The sequence below is a fragment of the Triplophysa rosa genome, linkage group LG9, assembly GCF_024868665.1.
Source record: "Triplophysa rosa linkage group LG9, Trosa_1v2, whole genome shotgun sequence".
NCBI lineage: Eukaryota > Metazoa > Chordata > Actinopteri > Cypriniformes > Nemacheilidae > Triplophysa > Triplophysa rosa.
Genome location: NC_079898.1, coordinates 13,367,145 through 13,391,451, shown reverse-complemented (window position 1 = coordinate 13,391,451; position 24,307 = coordinate 13,367,145). Strand labels below are relative to the sequence as shown.

The following is a 24,307-nucleotide window of genomic DNA, read 5'->3' as shown; positions in this document are numbered from 1 at the left end:
TTCATAAATTTGATCAAACTAAGTACTCTTCGAAAATATGAAGTATGCAATACTACTGTATAGGGACTCAAGATTTATATGAGATTGGCAGAAACTGCATGTGTTACCTCATCTTTAGACTGTGTTTTTCCTTTAGAATTCATATAACAATAACATTAAATCACATGAGAGAGAGAGAGAGAGATGTGATATTGCGGTTTTGAAGTTCATCTGCTTGTGTCACTCTTTTGAACCCCCTAGATATTCTGCGTTTAGTTTTTACATGAAAACAAAGAAACGATCACAGTATTTGTGTGATTTTAAAGTGTAGATCACTACTGGTTTAGATAGCCAGCCCGATATTCCATCCTCAGTGGGTTTGACTCAGAGCAATCTCTCGCTCTTTCATGCTGTTAAGAGCAGTTCAGTCAATGGGTGCCTTTTGAACATGCCTGTCATTAAAGTACTTTCCCTCCCACATCATTTCCACTGTCTCTGAAGATTTACCCACGAGTAGATCCGCCTGACAGAGTCTGATGTGCACTTCACTTGACCTTTGACTCCTAAAGCCAGTAGGCGCAGTGCTAAATATGCGCTGATGGGTGTGATGGGCATTTTGCGATGGCTGTGACGCATGAGCGGGTAAATGTCATATGACTAGTGCCGTCAGATGCCTCGCACAAGTCTCGATAATAGTTTTAGCTGTCATTTTATTGGCGCCTGGCAAGCCGGCACAAATCTCTGAGCTGAAGAGCAGATGGCTTCTATCAGCGTTGCCAGTTTTGATGTAACGTGTGCGGCCCAATCAGAGCCAAGCGCTGCTGCTTTTGGCTGATTTCACTGTTGAGGTTTAAAGCATTTTTAAGCCTCAGGCAATAGATGCACTTTTACACAAATTTTCACCGGCCAGTTCCATTCTCTCGTACTTTAGTGAGATGATCGATTCCAAATGAAATGGAAAATTATTAAAAGTCCGGTAAGCAGTGGTGTTGGACCTGATGAACTGTTGTAATCGCAAGCTGCCCGATCGGTTTTGGAAATCATGTAAATTCCATTTTTGTTTATCAAGACCTCATACAATCACAATCTTCTGCAACGTGACCAGAGATGGACTTTCAAAGTCTTTCTGATGCACAATGGGCCATCTTTTGAGGTGACTTAAATGAGAGATGGAGACAGGCCCAGTACTATTCACTTCAATTCAATTTTATTTATATAGCGCTTTTCACAATGTGCATTGTCTCAAAGCAGCTTTACAGGAGAAAATAAGAAAAACTGAAAAACACAAAAAAGGTCAAACACAGCGCAGTGCATGGTGTTTATCATCGAACAAGTAAGATTATTCTAATAAATAATATCTAATAAATGCAGTCTCCCGGTGGTTTATTTTGCATTAAGTGAATGCTTGGCTGAAAAGATGTGTCTACTAGACTAGGCTCAACTGGGGGGCAATCATATATTCTGATTGGGCAGATATACAGTATAATCATAGTTCATTGCATGCATCATTTTGTTTATTTTTCTGTGATTAAATTGACAGATCATAATGCAAATAAGTATTTAGTAAGTTTTATTTTTTATTGCTTTAATTATCAGCTGAATATTTTTGGAGGGGCACAAAAGAAATGTGGGGGTGGGTAGTGCCCCCCCTAGACCTGGCCCTGGATGGAAATCATTTTTTTTATTTTATTTTGGCAGGTAAACCAATGCAACATCTTAGTAATCCAATAATCATTATTTTTAGTAATTGTTCAAGTTCTTCAAAAGTGCTGTGTACCACCTCCAGATACTGTAAGCAACACGCTTCCTCAAATCACATAATGCAGCACAGAATGCGCAGAGCCGATCACCCAGGACAAGCTCTTATATTAAAAGCCTGGAAGAGAAATATATAATATATATTCAAATTTGTGCAAAATTTTTGCACAAATTTGCATCTACATCCATTTAATTTACAGCCACAAACATTGTTACCCCAGGCTGCTTTTTAATCATTGTATCACATTACATTATCAATTCTCTATTGTAATTATTTGATTGACAGCCCTGATTTTTCTTTCTTAAAACTTATTTGGACACGTGAAAGGTCCAGCAATGTTTCAGTAGCGTTCCCTGTTTGCACGGTCTCCCTCATCTCATCCAATCATGTGAAATTGATCATAGCTGTCTGATGCCCTGCATTTATACAAATACAGCAGCAGGTGTAATGACTCTAGTAGAAGTTTCTCTTGTGAAACGGATGTCTCTTAGAATACCGGTGCTCTAGGGCTGGGACGGTATATCTCTGTGACACACTGAGAGGCTCTGCATATTAATGCCTCACAGATCATGTCTGTGTACAGGGCCGCAGTCTGGGCCATGAATCCTCATGTGTCTGCTGTTCTGGCAGGATGTTGATGCTAATGCTGGAGGGAATGTGTGTGGGGGGGATTCACTTCTCAAGCATCCCCATATATTGATGGGTGAGGGCGTAACTGACGGTTCTTGCTTACGAATCCTTCTTAGTATACACATGTATCGTAAACTAAAGATTATACTCATTAGTTTGCTGTCTAAGGCTAGCTTGTGTTTCATAGTGTTGCAATATTTTCCTCAAAATTGATTTAATTTCTTATGTCGAAAATCACTTATTCACACCCCTGACGTGTAATATAGTCCCTGCAACATTTTGGCTTCTCTTACCAAACCCACTTTTTTGTAAACTTGCCTGGGATATATAACCAGTCCCTGGAGAAATCCAATGCATCCTAATGCAATATCTCAAAGGACTGTCCTTCTCCATGCTAGCGAGCGGAAAAGAGAGGAAAAGAGAGACAGAGCTTGAGGGATCAATTACAGAGGTCTTGAGTTATAGAAGTGCTACGGTTTCATTTGCCGTTATTACATGGGAGGATTGTTTGTAGAAAGAGAGAGTTTATTAAGCACTACAAAGTGGGAAACAAGGCAGGAACGAGAGCATTTCAATTTTTTCCATTCATTTGGCCTCTCTGTTTCTCTCACTGTAAACATATTAGAGGAGAGAGAGCTCTCTGTGGACCGAACATCCACCTGCACAAATGGGCTTTTATGATCTGTGATAATACAGTAGGTAAAGTACAACCACATGCATACAGTATTTTGCAATAAGAAGTAATTAGTGCTTTCTGAATTAGAGCCAGTGAAAGTACTTTGCAGACATTCACAGCAATTTTGCTCTTATTATAACTATTCATCTCATCTGGAGCAAGTGTGTCAAGTGGGATTTATCATATGTACATTTAACTTTCATGAGTTCATGAGTTATTTGTCGGGGATGACTGATCTCCTTACATTATTTAAGATAATCCTTCAAGTGATGTCCCAACCACGCAGGGGGTCCAGACATGGAAGTTCCAGGGGTCTGCCTGGGATGGCGTTACGTGCCCTTCCCCCTGTGACAGAAGGTCCTCTGTCAGGGGAATCGGCCAGGGGGGAGTTGTTATCAGAAGTGCCAGCTCTGAGAACTAAGTCCGGTTGGTCCAGTAGGGCGCAACTAGTACCACTTGATGCTCCTCTTCCCTGACCTTGCACAGGGTCTGTGCAATGCGGCTCACTGGGGGGAAGGCGTACTTCTGCTTGTCCCGCGGCCAGCTGTGCGCAAGGGCATCCGTGCCGAGGGGTGCCTCAGTCAGGGAGTACCAAAGCGGACAATGGGTGGAGTCCGGGGAGGCAAACAGGTCCACCTGTGCTTGGCCGAACTGCTCCCAAATGAGCTGGACTGCACGTGGATGGAGTCGCCACTCTCCACAAGGCGTCCACTGACGAGAGAGCGCTTCGGTTGTCTGGTTCAGGGTGCCTGGGATGTATGTGGCTCGCAGGGAGCAGATCACCTGCGGACTCCAAAGGAGGAGGCGCCGGGCAAGTCATGTTAGCTGCCGTGAGCGAACGCCACCCTGACGATTGGATACGCCACGGCAGCTGTGCTGTCCATCCAGACCAGCACGTGCTTGCCCTGCATGAGAGGTTGTAACCTCCTCAGTGCAAGTAGCACAGCCCACAACTCTAGGCAGTTGATGTGCCAATGCAGGCGGGGGCTCGTCCACTGCCCCGACACTGCGTGCCCGTTGCACACGGCACCCCAACCCTGCAGGGAGGCATCCGTCTTCACTACGACGTGCCTTGACACCTGCCCTAGGGGGACTCCTGTCCACAAGAAGGTCATGGACGACCAGGGGGTCAGTGTGCGTCGGCAGAAAGGCGCGATGACCATACGCCTGCTGCCGGAATTTCACGCTCTCCAAGGAACCCTGCTCTGTAGCCAGTGTTGGAGCGGTCGCATGTGCATCAACCCGAGGGGGGACCACCCCCTGAGGATGCCATGTATCCCAGGAGCCTCTGAAATTGTTTCAGGGGGACCGCTGACTGCCTGAAAACCTTCAGGCAGTTCAACACTGACTGTGCACGCTCGGTAGTTAACTGGGGTGGCCGAGTCGCGGCGGGGGAGGATATGCTTGATATCCTTTGTCTGCTTCTTTACTGTCGAGAACTGCTGCTCGATAGTATCACCAAACAGCCCCCCCCCCCTTGCGAGATGGGTGTGTTGAGAAAGCGGACCTTCTCGGCGTTACTTATCTGTGCAAGGTTCGGCCAGAGGTGTCTCTCATGGACCACAAGTGTGGACATCGCCCGACCCAGGGCCCGCACGGTCACCTTGGTCGCCCATAGAGCGAGGTCGGTGGCGGCACGGAGTTCCTGCATAAGCCCTGGGTTGGTCTTACCCTCGTGGAGCTCTCTCAACGCCTTGGCCTGGCAGGAGCCATAGCGTGGAGAGAGGAGGCAGCTTGGTCCTCCGCAATGTGAGCTCTCGACAAAGTCGCTGCAGGAAGGGACCGTCCGCTGCACCACGTCATAAGATTCCAGCAGTAATTCGGCGTAGAGATTGAAGTCTCGAAGTCGATCAGTGTGAAGGCTCCGAAGAACAAAAGGTGAATGAATGCAGCACGCCATCTCCCTTTTATACACGGATATCCGGGGGCGGAGTCCGCAATGCAAATTTCATTCGCCAATTTCATTGGCCTTTTCCAAACTACTCAGAAGTTGATAGGTTCTCAAGAGCGAACCCCATCTGTCGGCTCGACACAACGTCGAGAGACCGACAGTAAGGGAACTACATGTCAGGATAGTCAGTATCCAGATTCACTTTTACAAGAAAACTGAAACACATAGAATTTCATGACATTCAGTTCTGTGAACCGTTTTTGAACCTCTGCATTGTTCTGTCAATACTAACAGAGCACCACAGCACACAAAGTCATGTTTTATCTGAGATGTCATAAAATACAGAAAAAAGACATAAATAAACAGAATCTGAGTTTAAATCGGAAACTGAATCTAAATCATTCAGTTCCTCGTGACTAATGGACACACAGCAACAGTCAATGTCTTGATGTATTTGTTAATTGTTCCCATTCATTTAGCCCCATTACAATGTCTCGGTTTCTATAATTATTTATCATTCACTTTTTCCACCCTTCAGTGACTGAAAGCAATCACCTGAAAGAGAGAGAGAGAGTCAAACACACACACACACACACACACTATAAGAGGACATCGGGTTCTGATCACAGTGTGGTTTTAATCAAATCCTTGACCTCTCCGCTAATCGCTGGTGACATTACAGTTCCAGATAAAGTATGAGAAGAGTGTGCTGACCCACCCCTCCTCGCTTCAATGTACAGTTCCCATTAACCCTCAGGTGAGGCTTTGTTAGGATTTAATCAGGCTTCTGTTGTCTGATCCTGGCGAGAAAGTGTGTTAGAAGAGAAAGAGAGAACATTAAATGAGTGACTACACACTACTCAGAATCGTAACTTCTACATTGTTTCCATTTCTAACCCACTTCAACTGCTTGTTTAATGTGACAGTTTGACAGAGTTTTTAGCTTCTTCACCTCTTAATTAGAACAGAAGAGAGGCAAGACATTTTCAGACACTCTGACAATGCTTTATCCAAAACAACTCACAGTGCGGTGTACCTTACAGTATGTGTGTTCCTTGCAATTCAAACCCATGAGCTTGGAAATGCTAGTGTGTGCTTTAACAGTTAATAACACATGTTCTAATCTTATCAGTGTGACTTTGAACCCAGCCTTGAATATTTCACGGTGCAGCTAAACTTGAGGTTAATTGAGGCTCCACAGCTGGATCACAGCTTTACTGGCCAAAGGAAGTTCCGGATGAAGAACAAAGGTCCAATAAAACGTGCAAAACACATACGTAAACACATCCCTGTCCCGAAAGCATGCAAGGTCATTATTCCGATTCTCCTGTTAATTGATCATTAGAGCAAATGGGAGAAGGAAATCGGAGACACTAATCAATTTGAGGCTGTATCAGAGACTAAAAGCACTGCAGGGGTTTCTGTTCTACCAAGCAGGCCAGATGGCCACTGTGTGTGCGTGTGCACGTGTGCGTGTGCACGTGTGCATGTGTGCGTGTTTGTAGTAGCAGTAGTCAGTAGAGGTATGCATTATGATAGGCCAAAATGATTCCCCATGTGGACCGTGTGTGTGTGTGTGTGCGTGTGTGCGTGCGTGCCTGTGCATGTGTGTGTGTGTGTGTAGTGTGGTCTCTTTAGTTTTAAACTATGGGTTCGTACAAGGGTGAAGGATTCAGACAAGCTGCAGAACATCATTTGAACCTGCAGAATAGATTTTTTATTCCTGTCAGCCACAGGGCACTGGATCAGGAGGGCACATCACATCCTCAGACCTTGCACCTACAGAGAACATGTCTCTGTTTAAATAAGACATCTGACAGTATTGCACACTATCTCAGCTATTTTTTTTTTTTTTTTTGATTGCTTTTGTCAATATGTGTATCCCTATTGATGCTCTGACTGAGAAAATCACACTGTTTATAAATGGGTAAGATTGCATTTCATAGTGTCTAACATACAAACACACATTTGCAAAAGCGCACAGACAGATAGTGATGGGGCTGAGGGTTTTCAATGGGCAGATGGACCTGTGTGTGTACATTGTTCTGAATTACAGTCCAGACGTCGAGCAGATGGAGCGGGCTGGTGTTGTTTTACATCATTCTACAGAGGGTCAAAGGGTCATAGTGAATCTCACAGTTTCTGAGCTGCTGTTGGCTGGAGGACAGACAGACATTGTCACTTAACATTAAGTTGCTAAGATGATTTTTCTGCATATTAACCTTTTTCATTATTAGTCATTCAAGAGAGTTTGGTAACGCTTTAGATAACGGCCTGCAATGTACCGCATAATTAAACAGAATTCACAGGGTAACTAATTGTAACAATAATGTACGTCTACAGTACATATCTGTTGGAAAAGGGGAACAATATGCAAAGTTTGGGGAATAAAGAAGTCAGATAATTAAAAAATATATTTATACTGTAAGTATTTATATATATTTTAATATAATGTGGAATGCATGACCTGCAGTATGCTATACAACAATCTTAGCATGAACATACACTACATTTTTGTAATCACAATGTACCCATAAATAAGCTACTGTGGATATTAAAGGGATATTTCAGAGGCAGAACAAAATTTCCCCAGTCATATTCAGTCAGGATGTCTTGAGGGTGAGTAAAACATGGGGAAATTTCGTTTTGCCTGTGAAATATCCCGTTAAGAACGGGTTTCTAATTTAGCAACCATGAAATAAGGGGAAATGATGTGTTCAGTTTTTGCACAAGCAAAACGGCACGAACGGATCACGCAGACTGTCTGTCAACTGTAAATTTGACTTTTGAGTTTTGACTTTATGATTCATTTTTATTTGATTGATTTTAGGATTGTTGGTCACAATTAATTTTACGTTAATATATCAACATTGATCTTTTGAGACTATAATCAAGTATTTCAAGAGCGGTTTGATATGGATGATATGGATGTTTATATGGCACGCAGTTCCCTCATAAATGTATATATATTTTTAATTTTCCTTATACTTACCCCTTTATTCCCCAAAATTTACATATTGTTCCCCAATCCTGTTTAATTATGTGGTACATTGCGGGCCGTAATCTATAGCGTTACTGAGAGTTTTGCTGGTGACTATGCCACAGCTCTCATATTCGTAATTATTTTACAAGGTGGCTAATTTGAATCAATTTATGCAATGTAAATTGTAAAAAACAATAATTTAGCTCCTCCCCTAACCTGACCACCAATGGCGCAAAATTTGCTTTTGCGCCAAATTGTACTAAAATGTACAAATGAGATAATATTTATTCATATGAATTAACCACATTGTAAAATAGTTATTTTGTAGATTGTGTTGATTGGTTACATAATTGTCCACCTCATACATGTATGTTTCTTCTGAGGAGACCTAGTAAATCTCACTTTTCTTTATTATTTCAAGTGACAAAAATGAAAATTCTGAGCAATGGTACCACCATTGCTCGGTTACCAACATTCGTGAAAATATCTTCTTTTGTGTTCTGCCGAAGAAAGTAAGTCATACAGATTTGAAATGATAAGAGGGTGAGTAAATGATTAAATAATTTTGGGATGAACTATCACTTTAAGTTTTATATGACAAAAATATCACAAACTGTGCTCAGTTTTTCTAAGACGCAAATAAAAAATCAAGAGTAGAGTATTTCAATTTTTTTTTCAAAATTTATCCAAGAACAAATGATCTGCACTAATTTATGCACAATATTTTAATAGCTCTGTACTCCTCGACTTCTACTATTAGAACATCTGAGGTTTCAGTCTCCTTAAAGACAAACACCTTATTAGCCGAGTCCTCACAGATCCACACATACTGTACGTGCACACACAAAATCATGCACATGTACGCTCCTCTCTTACTCTAATACAACCCATCTCTTGTTTCTAATTGGCTCTCATTATAACTCAAACTGCTTCTGTAGCTCTGCTTTTTCAGAAATGTTAGATAATAGTAGGATATGTAAGAAAGCCAGCAATTAGCATCTGACAGGCCAGAGCCGAGCAGCGCCGGCCACTTTGATGACTCTGCTGCTCGGCCAAGATGACTGTTTGTTTAGGCTGCAGGGATCCAAAGGGATGAACACTGTCTTATTTGACAGGACAAAAACAGTTATAAACAGCCTCTGTGTTTTGGTAGACCTGTAGAAAGAGACAAAAACCCAGACATGCAAAATGATTGACAGGCATAGAGCGTTAATGATTCTGCCTACTTTTCTGATGTTCTTAAAGAGACAGGCACCTATTTCAGTGACATCTGCCCATGACACTGAAACATCACCGCTAAGCAAGTTTCACTATTAAAGGGATAGTTTACCCAACAATGAAAATTCTGTCATGAATTACTCACCTTCTCGTTGTTCCAAACCTGTATAAATTTCTTTGTTCTGGTGAACACAAAAGTAGATATTTTGAGGAATTTAGGAAAGCAAACAGTTCTGGGGAACTTACATTTTTCCTACTATTTTAGTCAATGATGCCTCAGAACTTTCGGCTGCTAACATTCATCCAAATATCTTTCTTTGTATTCATTTATACAGGTTTGGAACAACTAGAGAGTGATTAAATCATGACAGAATTTTCATTTTTGGGTGAACCCTCTATCGTCAGTAATAAATGCACTTTTATTTAGAAGAATGCACGTCGCATCAGTTCATGTTAGTTACATTATACAATGTGTATGTGTATTTTGCAGGTGAGCCAGCACTAGCGAAGGAGAACAACTGCCTGAATGCAGCAAAGGCCTGCAACCTAAACGACACCTGCAAGAAATACCGCTCGGCTTACATAAGCCCCTGCACAAGCCGCGTCTCAACAGCCGAAGTCTGCAACAAGCGCAAATGCCACAAGGCCCTGCGGCAGTTCTTCGACAAGGTGCCGCCCAAGCACAGCTACGGCATGCTCTTCTGCTCCTGTCCTCTAGGAGATCAGTCGGCCTGCTCCGAGCGGAGACGACAGACCATCGTGCCAGCCTGTTCGTATGAGGACAAAGAGAGGCCCAACTGCCTGGCACTGCAAGCCTCATGCAAGACCAACTACATCTGCAGGTCTGAACCACAGAAAACTCTTAATGGTTTATAAAAGGCAACATTATTTTTTTGTTGGTTATACAGTATGCAACACATGCATTTTCTTAGATCTTTGGATGTCATTGTGTAGTATCAGTACATTAGGTCCATCCAGTAAGTTAATAACAGCTGGTACTTGCTCACACATCCACACCTCAAGGCAACACTAATCTTGTGTGGATTAACACTCCAAAATGAGCTAGTTAAAGGGGCTAAGAAATGCTTCTCAAATGCTGTAATAACAAGTTATCACCACTAGGGGCACGCTTACCCATGTGCAGCTATGGCTGCATCTATAGGGAAATAAAGCGTTTATTAAGGTGAGAACACATCGTGGGGACAAACGTGGAGATTATTGAAGTCTAGCAATAAATACTGCAGCCTTAAATCCGGTTTGTTGGAGGGAGGCAACCCCAGAGTGCTCTAAATGGCTTGTTAAGGATTCATTAGCACACGGTGGATGTAGTTTTGGCACGTAAACATCTTTAGGCTCAGAGAGAGCGACAGCTAATGACCCTGCTCATTCAGAGAGGGAGCCGCTCGGCATTCTGGGGGCGCACTTTAGACAACCGTACAAATAACTGGAACATATTTGCACTTGCGCTGCAGGTCTTTACGATTCACATTTTATACATTTTTGTACAGTGTCTCTCTGTTAGAGTAGTAAAATTAATCCTACAAAAAGTTTTCTGCCAGGAAATGATCTATTCAAAATTAAAAATACAGGTAAAAATTAAGGAAATATGGAAAATGTCCATATTATATACTATATCGTGCCATATTTTACCCAATATTATTACAGTGTACCTGATTGACAAATTTTCTTTGACATCTCTTATAAAGCATTTTTTATTTCATTTTAAACAAAAGTTGCCACAAAAGAACCATTTTTGATTCATCATTGTCATGATCCCTGTCTGTGTTTCCCGGTTTTGCCTAGAAGGGATACAGCTGCCTCCACTGGGCATGCTCACTTCAATGCCGCATAATTTTTGTCACGCTGACAACAGTTGATAAATATTTTTTATTATTGTGAGGTTAGGTTCAGGGTTGGGGCTGGTGAAGAAGTTAGCTAATGTAATTCATTGTAATTATATGGCGAGATTTTGCACCACTTCCGGCCGTAGCTTTATCCCTTCAAGCAACAACCGTGTTTCCCCTTCATGTTATGGACTTATGTTACTTCCTGTTCCTGTTGTAGTTTTTTTGTTCATTGGTTCTGTGTCATGATCCGTTTCAGGTGTGTCTTGTTAGCCCTCTCCTTACCCTGTGTATTTAAAGTCACCATGAAACGGAAGTTTCGACTGACTTCTTTTCCGTATCGTGACGTATATCCGAGTGAAACGGCTTCTGAAATTAGAAAAATGTAGGACGGGGCTTTATTTTGCCTTTCCCTTTTTGATTGGTTTGGGCCTGGAGGGGAGGGCTAAAAATGTCTGGCCATTGGACAGTGAGTATAGCCCTACCTCTTTTTTGTTGCTTATGTCATGTGGTGAAGAGTTGTTGTTGAGAGGGGGAGAGGAGCTTACTGTTTTTGATTAAAGATTACGAGTGCAAATTCATTGGAAATCATTTATAATAATCACTGCAACACGGTGTAAAACACTTTTCCTGTTTGATTTCATGGTGACTTTAAGCCATTGTGTTTCCTTTGTCTGGTGTCTGTCGTTGTTAGAGGTGTGATCTTATGTTTCTTGTTTTTATTTGATTCTCGTGTGTCTTGGATCATTTGTTATTCTGTTACTTTGTTTACTTTCATTAAAATTCTAATACACATGGATCTGCTTCCTGCCTGGATTACTCATTCGTTAAAGAAGGACAGACACCAGACAAAGGAAACACAAGGGCTTAAATACACAGGGTAACGAGAGGGCTAACAAGACACATCTGAAACAGATCATGACACAGAACCAATGAACAAAAGAACTACAAAGAACTACAACAGGACACAGGAAGTAACATAAGTCCATAATATGAAGGGGAAACACAGACAGGGATCATGACAATCATAAACAAACCTTTTGTGAAACCGAAAGGTTCTTCATTTATTTGGATGTTCATGGAACCATACAGCCAAAAATAGTCTTATGGCATTGTTTAGCACCTTCAGTATCTTAGGAGCGTGACTTCCTTCAAAGAGAACATGCACATTTGTAACAGAACATTACATATTTTAGCTAACCTTGGAGGTTTCCTCTTGGGTAGACACTCTGGCCATTTATCAATTCCAAGAACGCAAAGAACGGACTTGTGTTTTCGTGGAGACAGGTCTTGCGAGGCAGCCTCGGAAGAACTAACTTGGATGGACGCGCCGCAGTGACTTCTGGGACTTCAAGTGGATTCCGTAGGCGCGCAAGGCTACATATGATGCATCCTTGATATCGAGAACACATCCGGGTACTTTCATGCATTCTCTGTTCTTGTGTTCTTGAGTATTGGAAACCGGACTTTGATGGTTATTGATGACGTAGAGCAAGAACACGAGGACACAAGACCGCTGAAGAACGCATATTGAGAAACGACCTCTGAGTTCTCTCTTGTTGCAACACACGGCATAGCAAATCAGTGTGATACTTAAAACACATGCCTTATATTTGAAGACTTCTGCGATGTCTGAGTTATTTCTTGTATAATATCTGATTCCAAACTTGCTCAAGTCTCTTCTCATTTTTTTTTATGTTTTATATATACTACTGTGTGTTGATGGTCATAAAAATAGAAATTTGTAGTCTTTCACCGCAGCTGGTTAACAGAACAAAAACATGGATTAACAGAAGAGATCCTTATCGCTTACCGTGACGTTTGGTGAAGACACGCTGTTAGCTGTGTGTTGTACCTTAAGGCTTCAGTGTATTTGCGTACAGATTCCAAACTAATCCCACACCATGTGTCTGGAGAAACGACATAGCACATTCATTTACACGTTCTTCATCTGTTCTTAACGTTGCTGTAGACTGCTGTGAGTCTTCCAGCACTTTTAACAGCCAGAAACTGTGTTCAATTTTCCTTTAAATACAAATTTCGCAACATAATGTTTTCATATTGAAAAATGTTTAATTCTAGTGGTGCTGATTGTGCCAGAAATGGCATAATATAGTATGTTTATGTGCTATTTTAGGTCTCGTCTGGCTGATTTTTTCACCAACTGTCAGCCAGAACCAAAGTCTCTGTCTGGTTGTCTGAAGGAGAACTTTGCTGACTGCTTGCTGTCATACTCCGGTCTTGTTGGTAAGTCTGTCCTGTAATTTGGAAGGTACGGGTTTATACAAAGATGTGACATATTTGTGAAGCTAAATATTTTCAAAAAATGTTAAACATATGACACACTCTTCTTTTATTAATATCTGAATAGTGAATATTTTACCATGGTTTGTTTCATTAAATTGACATTTGCTTGTCATATTCTTTACTAAAATCAGTGTTTTTATTGTGAGATTTTGACTCAACTCAGTGTACAGTATTATTGGATAAAACTCTGAGAATTGTATTAATTAAAAAAACATAAATGGGGAAAATGCTTTAGGAATATCAATCAGCTTTACCTACTTTTCTGGCAGCTGGGGCACCAGAAATATTCTGTATAATAACCGTTTTTCCTGTAGAATAATAACATGTTTTTCATTTTTTTCTTGTAAATTTGCAGTCTTTTTCTATAATTTGACATTCAAAAATATGTGAAAAATCTGTTAATAAAACAGTAAAATTATGAACAATTACAGTTTTTTGGACATTATATGTGAAAAATCTGTAAAAAAAAATAACAGTAAAATTCTGTAAAATATCTTCTTTTGTTTGCTATGTCTTCGTACAGTGATGTGTGCAGTACACAGGAACAGCAGCTGGTCACTGAGGAATACAGCGGTGCAGCTATTAATCTGTGATTAGCTGCTGTTGTTGTTCTGTCAGTGGGGGATTGTTTCTCTAGACTAACACCATCAAAGCCTGACAGAGCCATTTTTATAAAGCAGCCTGTTTCTAAAAAATTTTTTTTAAAAGAGCTCAGTGAGAGTGTGATAACCCCTCATCTATGCTGACAAGTTCATGTTATGGACTATTCTTCAATGCAAATTATATTTTCTAAATTATAAAGTACAAGTATGTCTTTCTTTAATTTTCAGGTACAGTGATGACCCCGAATTATCTGCGTTCCCCTAAAATCAGCGTGTCTCCATTCTGTGACTGCAGCAGCAGTGGAAACAGCAAAGAGGAATGCGACCGATTCACAGAGTTCTTCACTGACAACGCCTGCCTGCGTATGTTACCGCTCTTTCTTACTTCCATTACTGAATATGTTGTAATATCTCTAGGACTGGTGACCAAGAGATTTTCACCTTCAATACAAAAAAAATCTGGGGTGCCAGAAATATACCGTAAAATGACGGTTTTTGACCGTATTTTAAAATATGTGAAAATTCTGTACAATTATTTTTTTATTAACAGTGTTTGACTATATTTGTATACAATTGATGTATGTCGTATTGCGTTAATTCTTGCAAGTTGCAAAACTACTCTAATAACACATTGAAAAAATATCATATATATTAAAAATGTCACCCAGATCTAGTATGCATAGAAATATAGATTCTGTATAAACATGTGAGCAGTCCATCGGTCAAACTGTATATCTTCAGTTAGCTTTTTCTTGTTTTCCCTCAGTTTGCCGCTGTCCTTTTATCCACACCATCTTTCTAACTGCCCATGCGTCTTGTTCTCCTGATCTAGTTTGTTCTGTCCATCTCTTCATACTCCAGCAAGTTGTTTTCTAAAGCTTTTAGCTTCCAAAAAGCCTCTCCCATCTTCCTATTATGTACACTTCTGTCTTTTACCCTTTCACCTGTATGTCTCTCGCTCAGTACACTTCCCCGCACTGTGCATTTTCTTTTGTTACAGTCATCTCAGAGTATGTCCTGAAAACAGACAACGAGGTAATAGCAGTGATGTGTGAGTTTTCGGGGAGGATTTTGAAAGTCCTGAAAGTGCAGAAATGGATCGTTTGGAATGAGATAGAGGCAGATTATTGCAGTTGAGAAGAAAGCGTTTAAAATGTAGCAGAAATGATTTAGTCATGTATCTAAATCTGTTCTGTCCTGTGGACTCACACCTGCGGTGAATCCCATGTTCTCTTACACACTTAACTGGATTATGGTTGGATTATGGTTTGAGTCAGTGGGGCCAGTGCCCCTGGGTTTTACACTGTCAAGGGTCTCCAAAACCTCATGCTGAAAATTAAAATCCTTCCATCATTTACTCATCCTCATGTCATTTCAAACCTGTATGACTTTCTTTTTTTATGTAGAACACAAAAGAAGATATTTTAAAGAGTGCTGGTAACCCCAAAACATTTGTCCCCATTGACTTCCATTGTATGGACACAAAACCACTGAGACATTTCTCAAAATATCTTCTTTTTGTGTTCCACAGAAGAAAGAGTCATACAGGTTTCGGTGCAGTAAAACTAGCATATGGTTTTCATAGTTTCACAGACTTCTAGGCAAGTACTGCTGTAGTAAGTTGGGCAGGCCGTATCCGTGAGTGGTCTGACATATTAGATTTTTTCATTTTGTGCGAGGGCTTCGATAGGATGTTGAAGGAGACTCTTCAGGAGGTTAAACTGGGTTAAACTGCTTCTATATTGTCCTATCGTTCTTTCTTTCTTTCTCATTACCTCATTCTCTCGTGTCTCATTAGGGGATTTCAGTGTTAAGGCATCCTGACAGTTCTGGGGGTTTGTTCGCAGCGCCGTCAGTATCTGGGTGTTTTGGAGGCTATGACGAAGCGCTTTGGCCTTCACACCCTGCACACTAGCCCCTAAGCACTATGCGTCTGTCTGCCCTTGGAACACATCGTCCTCATAGTGGATCCATGTAGAACAGAGCGTGGTTACAGAAGCATAGCTGTGTGGAAGAGATGATATTTAATAGCACAGAGAGTTCATCTAAACATTATTTAAAATATTACATTTGAATATTTTTCAGAACTTTCTTCAAAAGGTTCACCTCTATACCCTTGCGTCTTGAGTTTGGTGCCAGTACTCAAACTGTAGTCCAGCATTGGCTTAGTAACAAGAACACAGTATCCTTGTCTAGATGTGTGTAGATGTTGGACTTAAACGTAAAAAATTAAGAGACCATTTCTAAATTATTTTCAGTTTTTCTGAATTTACTGTTTTTAGGTATGTGTTTAGGTAAAATGATCATTTTTGTTTTATTCCGTGAACTACTAACATTATTTCTCCCAAATTTCAAATAAAAATATTGTTTCTATTCGCATTTATTTGCAGAAAATGAATACTGAAGAAACAGGTGAAAATAACAGAAAAGATGCTGTGTATTTTTTTCAGACCTCAAATACAAGTTCATGTTCACGTTTAAGCAATACAACAGTAATATTTACACGTATTTAGGAAAAGTTTTCATGTGTCTTGTCATGCTGTCAGTCTTTCACATCGCTGTTGGATGACTTTATGTCACTCCTGAGGTTTGATTTTGTTGAAATTCAACAGACTCTGGACTGGACTGACCACAATCTAGAAACGCTGATTAAATGAAAAGTTGCTATGGTCTCTTTCTGAGGCTATATGTAATCTATAAAACTTGTTTTATATTGTAAATATATAATTGTAAAATATTGTTAATATTTAGGTAACATTAAAACGTGATGTGTGTTGCTTAACCTAAATGCAAGTGTTATATACTGTACATCAAAAAGCATGTTTATATTTCATCATAAACACCATATTACAGCAAACAGGAGATGAAATCTCAGTTTCTTTCCTTTTAAAGCTAAAACCTTGTCAATTTGAAGGTCTCTAGATGTCCGCCGCGGCACCGAAGTGTGGATTCTGAGAACATGATTCATCGCAAGACATGTACATGCAGGGAACTACACGAATCATCTGTGGGAAGAAAATGTGTCAGGCCTCAGAGAACTCTCAATAATGATCAAAGCGCTCCGAGCCATGTGGGTCTTTTCCAGTATTTCCTGGAGAGATGGTCTAAAAATACGTTCATCGTTCAAGTGTTTGTTTAACAGTTTCAGTTGTAGTATGATTAAATTAGAAGGGCATAACTATAAACTGCTTTGTGGAAAATCACAAGGGAAGTGAGCGGGAGTGAATCAGAAACTACAGAAAACTAAAACTGCAAACAGCCTTAACTATACTCTATAGAGAAGCAGTTTAATATAGAAGAGACACTGGGATGTTACATTCAGTGATTACTGAAGGTCACATCAAGAGTGTAAACATGCTATGAAGAATGATTTAAAGAGAACTGACCTCTGTAAAAGAGCTGAGACATATCTGATAAAGAATGGAATGACAATGTAAGTGCAGACACACAGTAGATTCTCTTTACACACACAAAAACATAAAATGTACTGTACCACACTTTCTTACATTTACAACATGGTGTGTAATGACGGCTTTGTGTACTGTTGGGGTGGAGTTTGTGGAGGTCAATATGAGGCATCAGTTCTGGGAATGGTTTGAATGTCATTTCCAGTATATCACATAGAGACGCAAACACTGACGCTGGCCTGCCGAATCAAACAACTCATTATCTATTACCTTTTGCTGATACGGTATGTTTAATAGTTACTCATAACTGTCCTTGCAGTCACCCATATCATATATACACACGGCTGGTCTTTAATTGTGCGTTGGATGATTCCGTGGTTTATAAAATATTTACACAAGCTGACGTGTGACAGCGATTCAAATTTTGACCACCTGCATTTACACACATTCAACTTGTTTATTCAACATCAAATTTCAGTTACAGCCATGACTTGTGGTACATTTAAACACATATTCAAAACACAGTATATTTTGTATATTATTAATATTGTTTCCATTGAATCTCTGAGCATGAGGTAGAAATGATCTGTTCTGTTTCTGTGTGCTGTAGGTAATGCGATCCATGCCTTTGGCAATGGGACAGATGTAAGCGTTTGGCAGCCAATGCCTCCGGTACAAACAACCACCTCTATGACAACACCGTCCCAGAGGGCCCGAGATCGAGACAGATCACCCAATGCTATAGAGCCGGCGACACACATCAACCACCTTAACCCTGGTGATAACTCCCTCTACCACTTCTGTGGTAGTCTCCAGGTCAGTTTAACCATTTCAGACTATATATGTATTGAGTGGGTTTTTAGTGCATGTGTGACTCCAGTTTGTGTGTGTTTGGGGTTGTATAGAGACAATAATAAACTTGAAAAATGTCATCTTGAAAACTGTGCCTTTACATATTAGGGGAGATCAGGGCATTCAGTGATTTATTTCTAAGGTTTTTTTCTTTGTAGGCACATATACCTTAAAGTCTTAGTTGCAAAACTGATTTTGAACAAATTTCCACATTATAAATTCCACATTCCACACTATAAAAAGGGCTTAGTTGATTTACCAATGACTTTGGAGAAATTTGGGACAAATGAGACAAGTTGGAACGTCTAAATTCAACAGTAAATTTATTAAACAGACAAAAATATAAGAGGTAAAACAAAAACAATTAAACAATTGTTTTGGCCTTCATAAATCACAATTCATAAATATTATTACTAAAATTATGTAATATTATCTCAATTATATCAACATATAACATAACATATGTTTAACATATAATGGGGTATATATGATATTAATAAACAACTTATACACATGAGAACTGGCCCGACCTGATTTGTGAAAAAATATTTGTCCTAAAAAATAAAGGTGCTTTAATGGTTATTCACAGCGATGCCATAGAAAAACCATTTTTGGTTCAACAAAGAACCATCTCTTTCTTACCTTTTCATAATCTCAAGAACTTGTTTTCGCCATAGAACCTTTTGTGAAACAGAGTGTTAAAGATGTTAAAGGTCCTTTATGAAACAGATGTTTAAGGTTCTTTATGGAACCATTCGGAAAAAAAAGGTTCTTCTATGGCATCATGAAGCACCTTTATTTTTAAGACTGTAGTACAGATTCCAGTGTTTTTTTTTTTTTTTGTGCCACTGTGCCATTTTTACTCACAGTGACATTTTACTTTTGGACCGTGCACACATGCATACTCATACACTCCACGTTTTTGTCAGGAGAGTAAAAGTTAATGAGTTTACATGTTCCTGTATTAGACTCTTTGCTAAATGTTGTCCACTGAGAGGGAGCAGCTGCTAATGTGAAAATGAGGAGAAGAAAAGAGGCAGAGAGCGAACAGAGACTCGTGGGATATATCTGTCAGTCTTTCTTCTTTGCTTACAATTGATCCCAGCACACAGATTGACCTCTAGGAAAGCTAGCGAGACTATTCCATCATACAGACACATATTGACGGCCTTGTCTGTTGCATATGTCCTGTCATTCTCTTTCAAAAGTCAATCATAGTGCCAGCAGTACTGTAATAGTAGGAGCCAGATGAGACTTTGTGTGTCATAATGAAAGTATTGGGGGGGGGGGTTTGCTAAATTACTGGATGCTTTGCATTATCTTTACACAAGAGATCTGCAGGCTTGGTGTGAACTTGCATTATAAATAGATAATAAACATGAGAATCTCTCTGCTTAGTGTACTGTCAAGTCCTGGCCACTTTCATTAAAGACGAGTTTTATTCCCGGCTTTTTATCTCTATTTTTCTGTTAATGCCATAACTTGCACTTCAAGAGATATTTTTTGTTTTAGCGTAATTAAAACAGCACTTGATATGTACAGAGAACAATTATCCAGCTGCTTTCGAACATTAGTCTTGTGTTCCATCGGTTTATTCCTTCAGTTTTGTAAATGTTTAGAGAGCGAGGGCGGTGGGACCACTCGGGGAGAAATTCATCATTGATATTAAACCCCAGATCTGTTTTCTGCTCTTTGCTGGTCCATAGATTCGGTTGTTTACGATGTTCTGTGCTGGCCAAGGCATTGCTTTATCACGCTGGGCTCTGGCTCAGATTTAAGCTGCCTAACTTCAGAAGGCCACCAAACTGCCAGCACACACAGAAATCCATTTATTATACTGTCACCAGGACTCTTATTTCACTATTTCTCGTTTTCTTAGACACACATATCTGTACAACAAGTACACACACAAAGAGATAGAATTATGCCATACATACAACATCGTACGATGCTGGCGGGTTGCATTTTAAAAGCCCAAATCGTTTTTTTATGAGAAACATAAGTGGTATCATAATGAGAATCTTGCTTTAGCCTGCACCTGTTGTGATTATATAATGAATATAATAAAACATGCATATTTACTTTTCCATAATGCTGTACTGTCTGGCATTCCATCTGACTGCTGCATTACATTTTAATCTTGTTAACTGCATTTTAAAGAACACTTTCATATATAATTCAATTAACGTCTATAAAATTGTTCTGATCAACAGCATTATGGGCATTCTGGCATAGAAAATGCGATATAAATCATGTGCTCACATAAAATGCTGTTTAGAGAGGATTGTGGCGATTTACATTAAAGGTTCAGTGTATGACATTTTAGTGGCATGTAGCGGTCAGGTTGCGAATTGCAACCAACGGCTCACTCCGCCCCTCCTTTTCGGAGTACTATGGTGGCTGACACAGAACTAAGATGTCGTCACGTTTTTGCTTCTTTGCCGAAGGAGATAATGTATTTCCGAAACGTGCTCTGTAGAGCAGTTTGTCCGTTTAGGGCTACTGTAGAAACAACATGGTGAATTCTATGCAAGAGGACCCTTGGTGTATGTAGATAGAAATAGCTCATTCTAAGATAATAAAAACATAACGCTTCATTATGTAAAGTCTTTATACACCTCTGAAGACATAGTTGTGTATATTAAATTGCATTTCTGTCAATACATCCTCCAAAAAATGACACACTGGACCTTTAATGTTTACCTGCATTATGAGTGTGTTCTTGGGTGATTTAAAGATCTTTTCTTGTTTCTTTTTTCTAGGCTCAAAAACTGAAGACAAACAACACAATAGATGTGTTATGTGTGGTAAGTATCCTTTTTCATTTTTTTTAAATCACATTAAAAACAGAAGAAAAATGTTATTAAACAAATGACACTAAAACTAACTAAATATACAAATAGAGATGGAGCGGTTATTATCTCATGTAACTTTGACCTCTTTGAAAAGTCTTGGTTGATCTTTGACACCGGCCCCAGAAGGCCAGTATGCACATGATCTTTCTGTTGGGCAACGCTGAAATGCGACCGTTGCTTATCTTCTGCCTTTTAAAGTTCACTAAATGTCATTGTACATAATAAAAGCAGCATTATATGCTAGAATGACATTTAGTGTTGCCACGTCGGGTCCAAACAGCAACGAGGACAGAAATGAGAAGCTCTTTTCAGCTGTACCATTTCGCTCCACAATTAAAGAGCTTTTTCATCTCTCAGACATCTGAAGACATGAGACGTAGCTCTCAGAATGGCATTTTTATTTTAGATTTGAACTGAAAATGTAAAGGTATTAATTGTAATGTGTGCAAGGTGAAATGCGGTACAGCTCTCCAAAGGCATTACTGTTTTTAAATGTCTCGGTTTGAGAAGCGTAAAGTTCAAGGTAAATCACAATGAAACACTCTCTCCACAAATGTGTCAGTTTGGAGAAGAATCAAGTAGTTGAACTCTCTGACTCATCTAACCGTCTTCTTAGCTGGGAAGAATAAATGCAAATCATCATCATCTCTCTCTCTCTCTCTCTCTCTCTCTCTCTCTCTCTCTCTCTCTCATCTGTTCACTGTTATGTTTCTCCAAGGACCCTCAGATCGATGACCCAAGCTCCTCCAACACCATCTCCAGAAACTCGGCCATCCTGCAGACGTCTCCATCAGGCCTGAGCTCTCTGCTGCTTCTGCCGGTTACCTCTTTGCTCTGCATTCTCACGGCAGATATGTTGTAGCCACCTAAGAACATGAAACACGGACAGTCACAATTTGTATAAAGTTGATCACTGTTCCTGGTCAATCTGTTGTACTCCGTAATCTATCTCTTTCTCTGTTCCTGTTTCTCAAGCTGTTTTTATTGGTTCTTGTTTTTGAGAGCTTTTGTTGATGTGTGGATGCAACAAAACAAAGTGATCTTGGTGTACATTTCCATCTCGCCGAAATGATAGGAGTCAATGCAACATTACCGTGTGATGTTGACAGCTTCTGGTGTTTTGAGGGTCAGAACCCATAAGGACTCATGTCTCAGCCGTAGAGACGGATCTTATCTGTGTATGCATATGTGTGTACTTCACCATAAAAGTGTGCACCATCCATAGCAAACAGAGTGCAAGAAATATTGCAGAACGTTATATTTGTGATGTGATCATTATTATCATAAGCTGTCTTGTTTTTTTCTGTTTTTTTTTGCTGACATTTTAGTAGATTGTCACGATTGGCTATTGACTGTGGTGTTATCGACCCATTTGTTGGTCAAACATATAAAAAAATCATTTTCATGACATTTAAAAATGCCCAAATATTCAATGAAAGTAAAACGAGAGATGTTTACTGATCATCCAGTTTGGATGAAGACCTACAGGATGGTAGCGTATCTGAAAGTATATGCAGGGGCCTGTTTGTCATTGTGTGTTTGTGTGTGTGAATGTGTGAATGTGAATCCCTGTTTGTTTGTTGGTTTGGTTTTGCAGGACAGAGGTCTTGGGTTTGTCAGTGGAATATGTCAATAGAAATGGGGGTTCATAACCCCGATGGCACAGTTTAAAGTGTAAACATGGACTTTTACGTAATCAGACAATGTTTTACTTTGTCAAACTACATTACAGTTGTTTACACATAAATGTCTGTAAATGACACATTACTAAGCTAAACCAATTGGCATCCTTGTTGTATCTATTGAGTGTATATTCATATTGCCTTCATGATGTTGCTTGGACAGGGATTTTCATACTTCAGCCCAAATGAAATGTGCTCATATGTATTATATAGCCAGTTTTTTTGTGTTGTATGTCTATACAGCATCGGTGATCTGTGATCACATTTAAACCAAGAAGAATTCAGAAGGTACCCAGATGATATACATAACCCTTAAATATAAGGCATGTGCATTTAACCAATCAGCAATGCACATTAAAATAATCTACAGTATGACATGCTGCTTTGGTTCATGTGGCATTTTGAACAAATCCTTTATGTATTGTTGTACTTCATGTTATTTATGGGACATTTCTTTAAAAACACACACACACACACACACACACACACACACACACACACACACACACACACACACACACAGTATATACTATATACACTTCGAAAAGAAATATGTTTATAGAGCCTGCTATATTTGAATTGGGATCTGGTTGTATTATCATATCGAATGAGGATTTCTTGCTTTTCACAGTAACTATACTGTATATATTTTTTATTTAGACTGAAAAGACACTACACATTGAAGACGTATTGCTGTTCCGTCGTATCCCAAATGAAGGAATCGTACAACAGTCATTTATTTCCCTAATAACATGATGTTGTTGTTTTATGGTAAGCCAAAATGGAAAAATGATCTTATTTTTGTATCTTTTGCATTATGGGTTTATTTATTGTAATGTCTCTGCTAGTAAGCAGTACAGTTAACTTTAGAAGTATAAACATTAAAAAACAAGCATGAGTGATTAATGCAATAAAGGCTATTAGACGCAGTGTGTGATGGATTATACTCGAGCATCCTTCACAGTGGAACAGACAGTGCTCCGCTGTATTCGCTCATGGCATTGAGATTTAGGATGCAAAATACAATTGCTGTGAAAGTGCTTGAGCTGGGAAGGTAAGAAAACCATACTGTACAAATATATATTTGTCTACGTTCACATCACATTGCACCAGAGCATTTATTATTCTCAATGAAAAACACAAGACGACTTCACAAATGTTCACATTTCTTCTTAGCTTGTGAAAATGTAAAAAGTATTCTATGAAAACGATTAAAAATGTTGACTCACTGTAATCGTCTGTTGTCTTTTCTTGTGGCAAATATTTGATTATTTAACAGGAGGTTATATAAGAAACTGTGGGAATATTTGTTAGATAAAAGTATGATTTAAATATCAATATAATCAATAAGTGTTTTCTTTCATTTGTTTCATTAAGCTGTGTGTTTTTGTCATGTGCTTTCTATTTCACTCAGTGGAAAGTTCCTGGGCAAACAAAGAAAACAGAGAAAGTTGGGGGTTGGAGTCGTAAATTATCTAGATAAACACACACACATATAAAGAGTCACAAAGAAAAATAAATGTTATGAATCAATCCACTGCATATGTTCTAAGTATAATCATGAGTTGTGATGTGTTTTAATGAATCATAGGATTAAGAAACAACGCTATATAATTAAAAAC

The 24,307-nt window shown here is 39.5% G+C and overlaps 1 protein-coding gene across 1 annotated transcript in view; it reads left to right on the top strand.

The window, feature by feature from the left end:
* gfra1a (gdnf family receptor alpha 1a) overlaps positions 1-23,908 on the top strand; it is a 67,688-nt gene extending 43,780 nt beyond the window's left edge. The window contains exons 4-9 of the mRNA XM_057342812.1: positions 9,627-9,978; positions 13,118-13,227; positions 14,118-14,252; positions 17,907-18,112; positions 20,911-20,955; positions 21,722-23,908. Of these exons, the coding sequence (XP_057198795.1) occupies positions 9,627-9,978; positions 13,118-13,227; positions 14,118-14,252; positions 17,907-18,112; positions 20,911-20,955; positions 21,722-21,865 (992 nt within the window). The 3' untranslated portion in view covers positions 21,866-23,908. The remainder of the gene's footprint in view (positions 1-9,626; positions 9,979-13,117; positions 13,228-14,117; positions 14,253-17,906; positions 18,113-20,910; positions 20,956-21,721) is intronic.
* Positions 23,909-24,307: the final 399 nt, after the last annotated feature.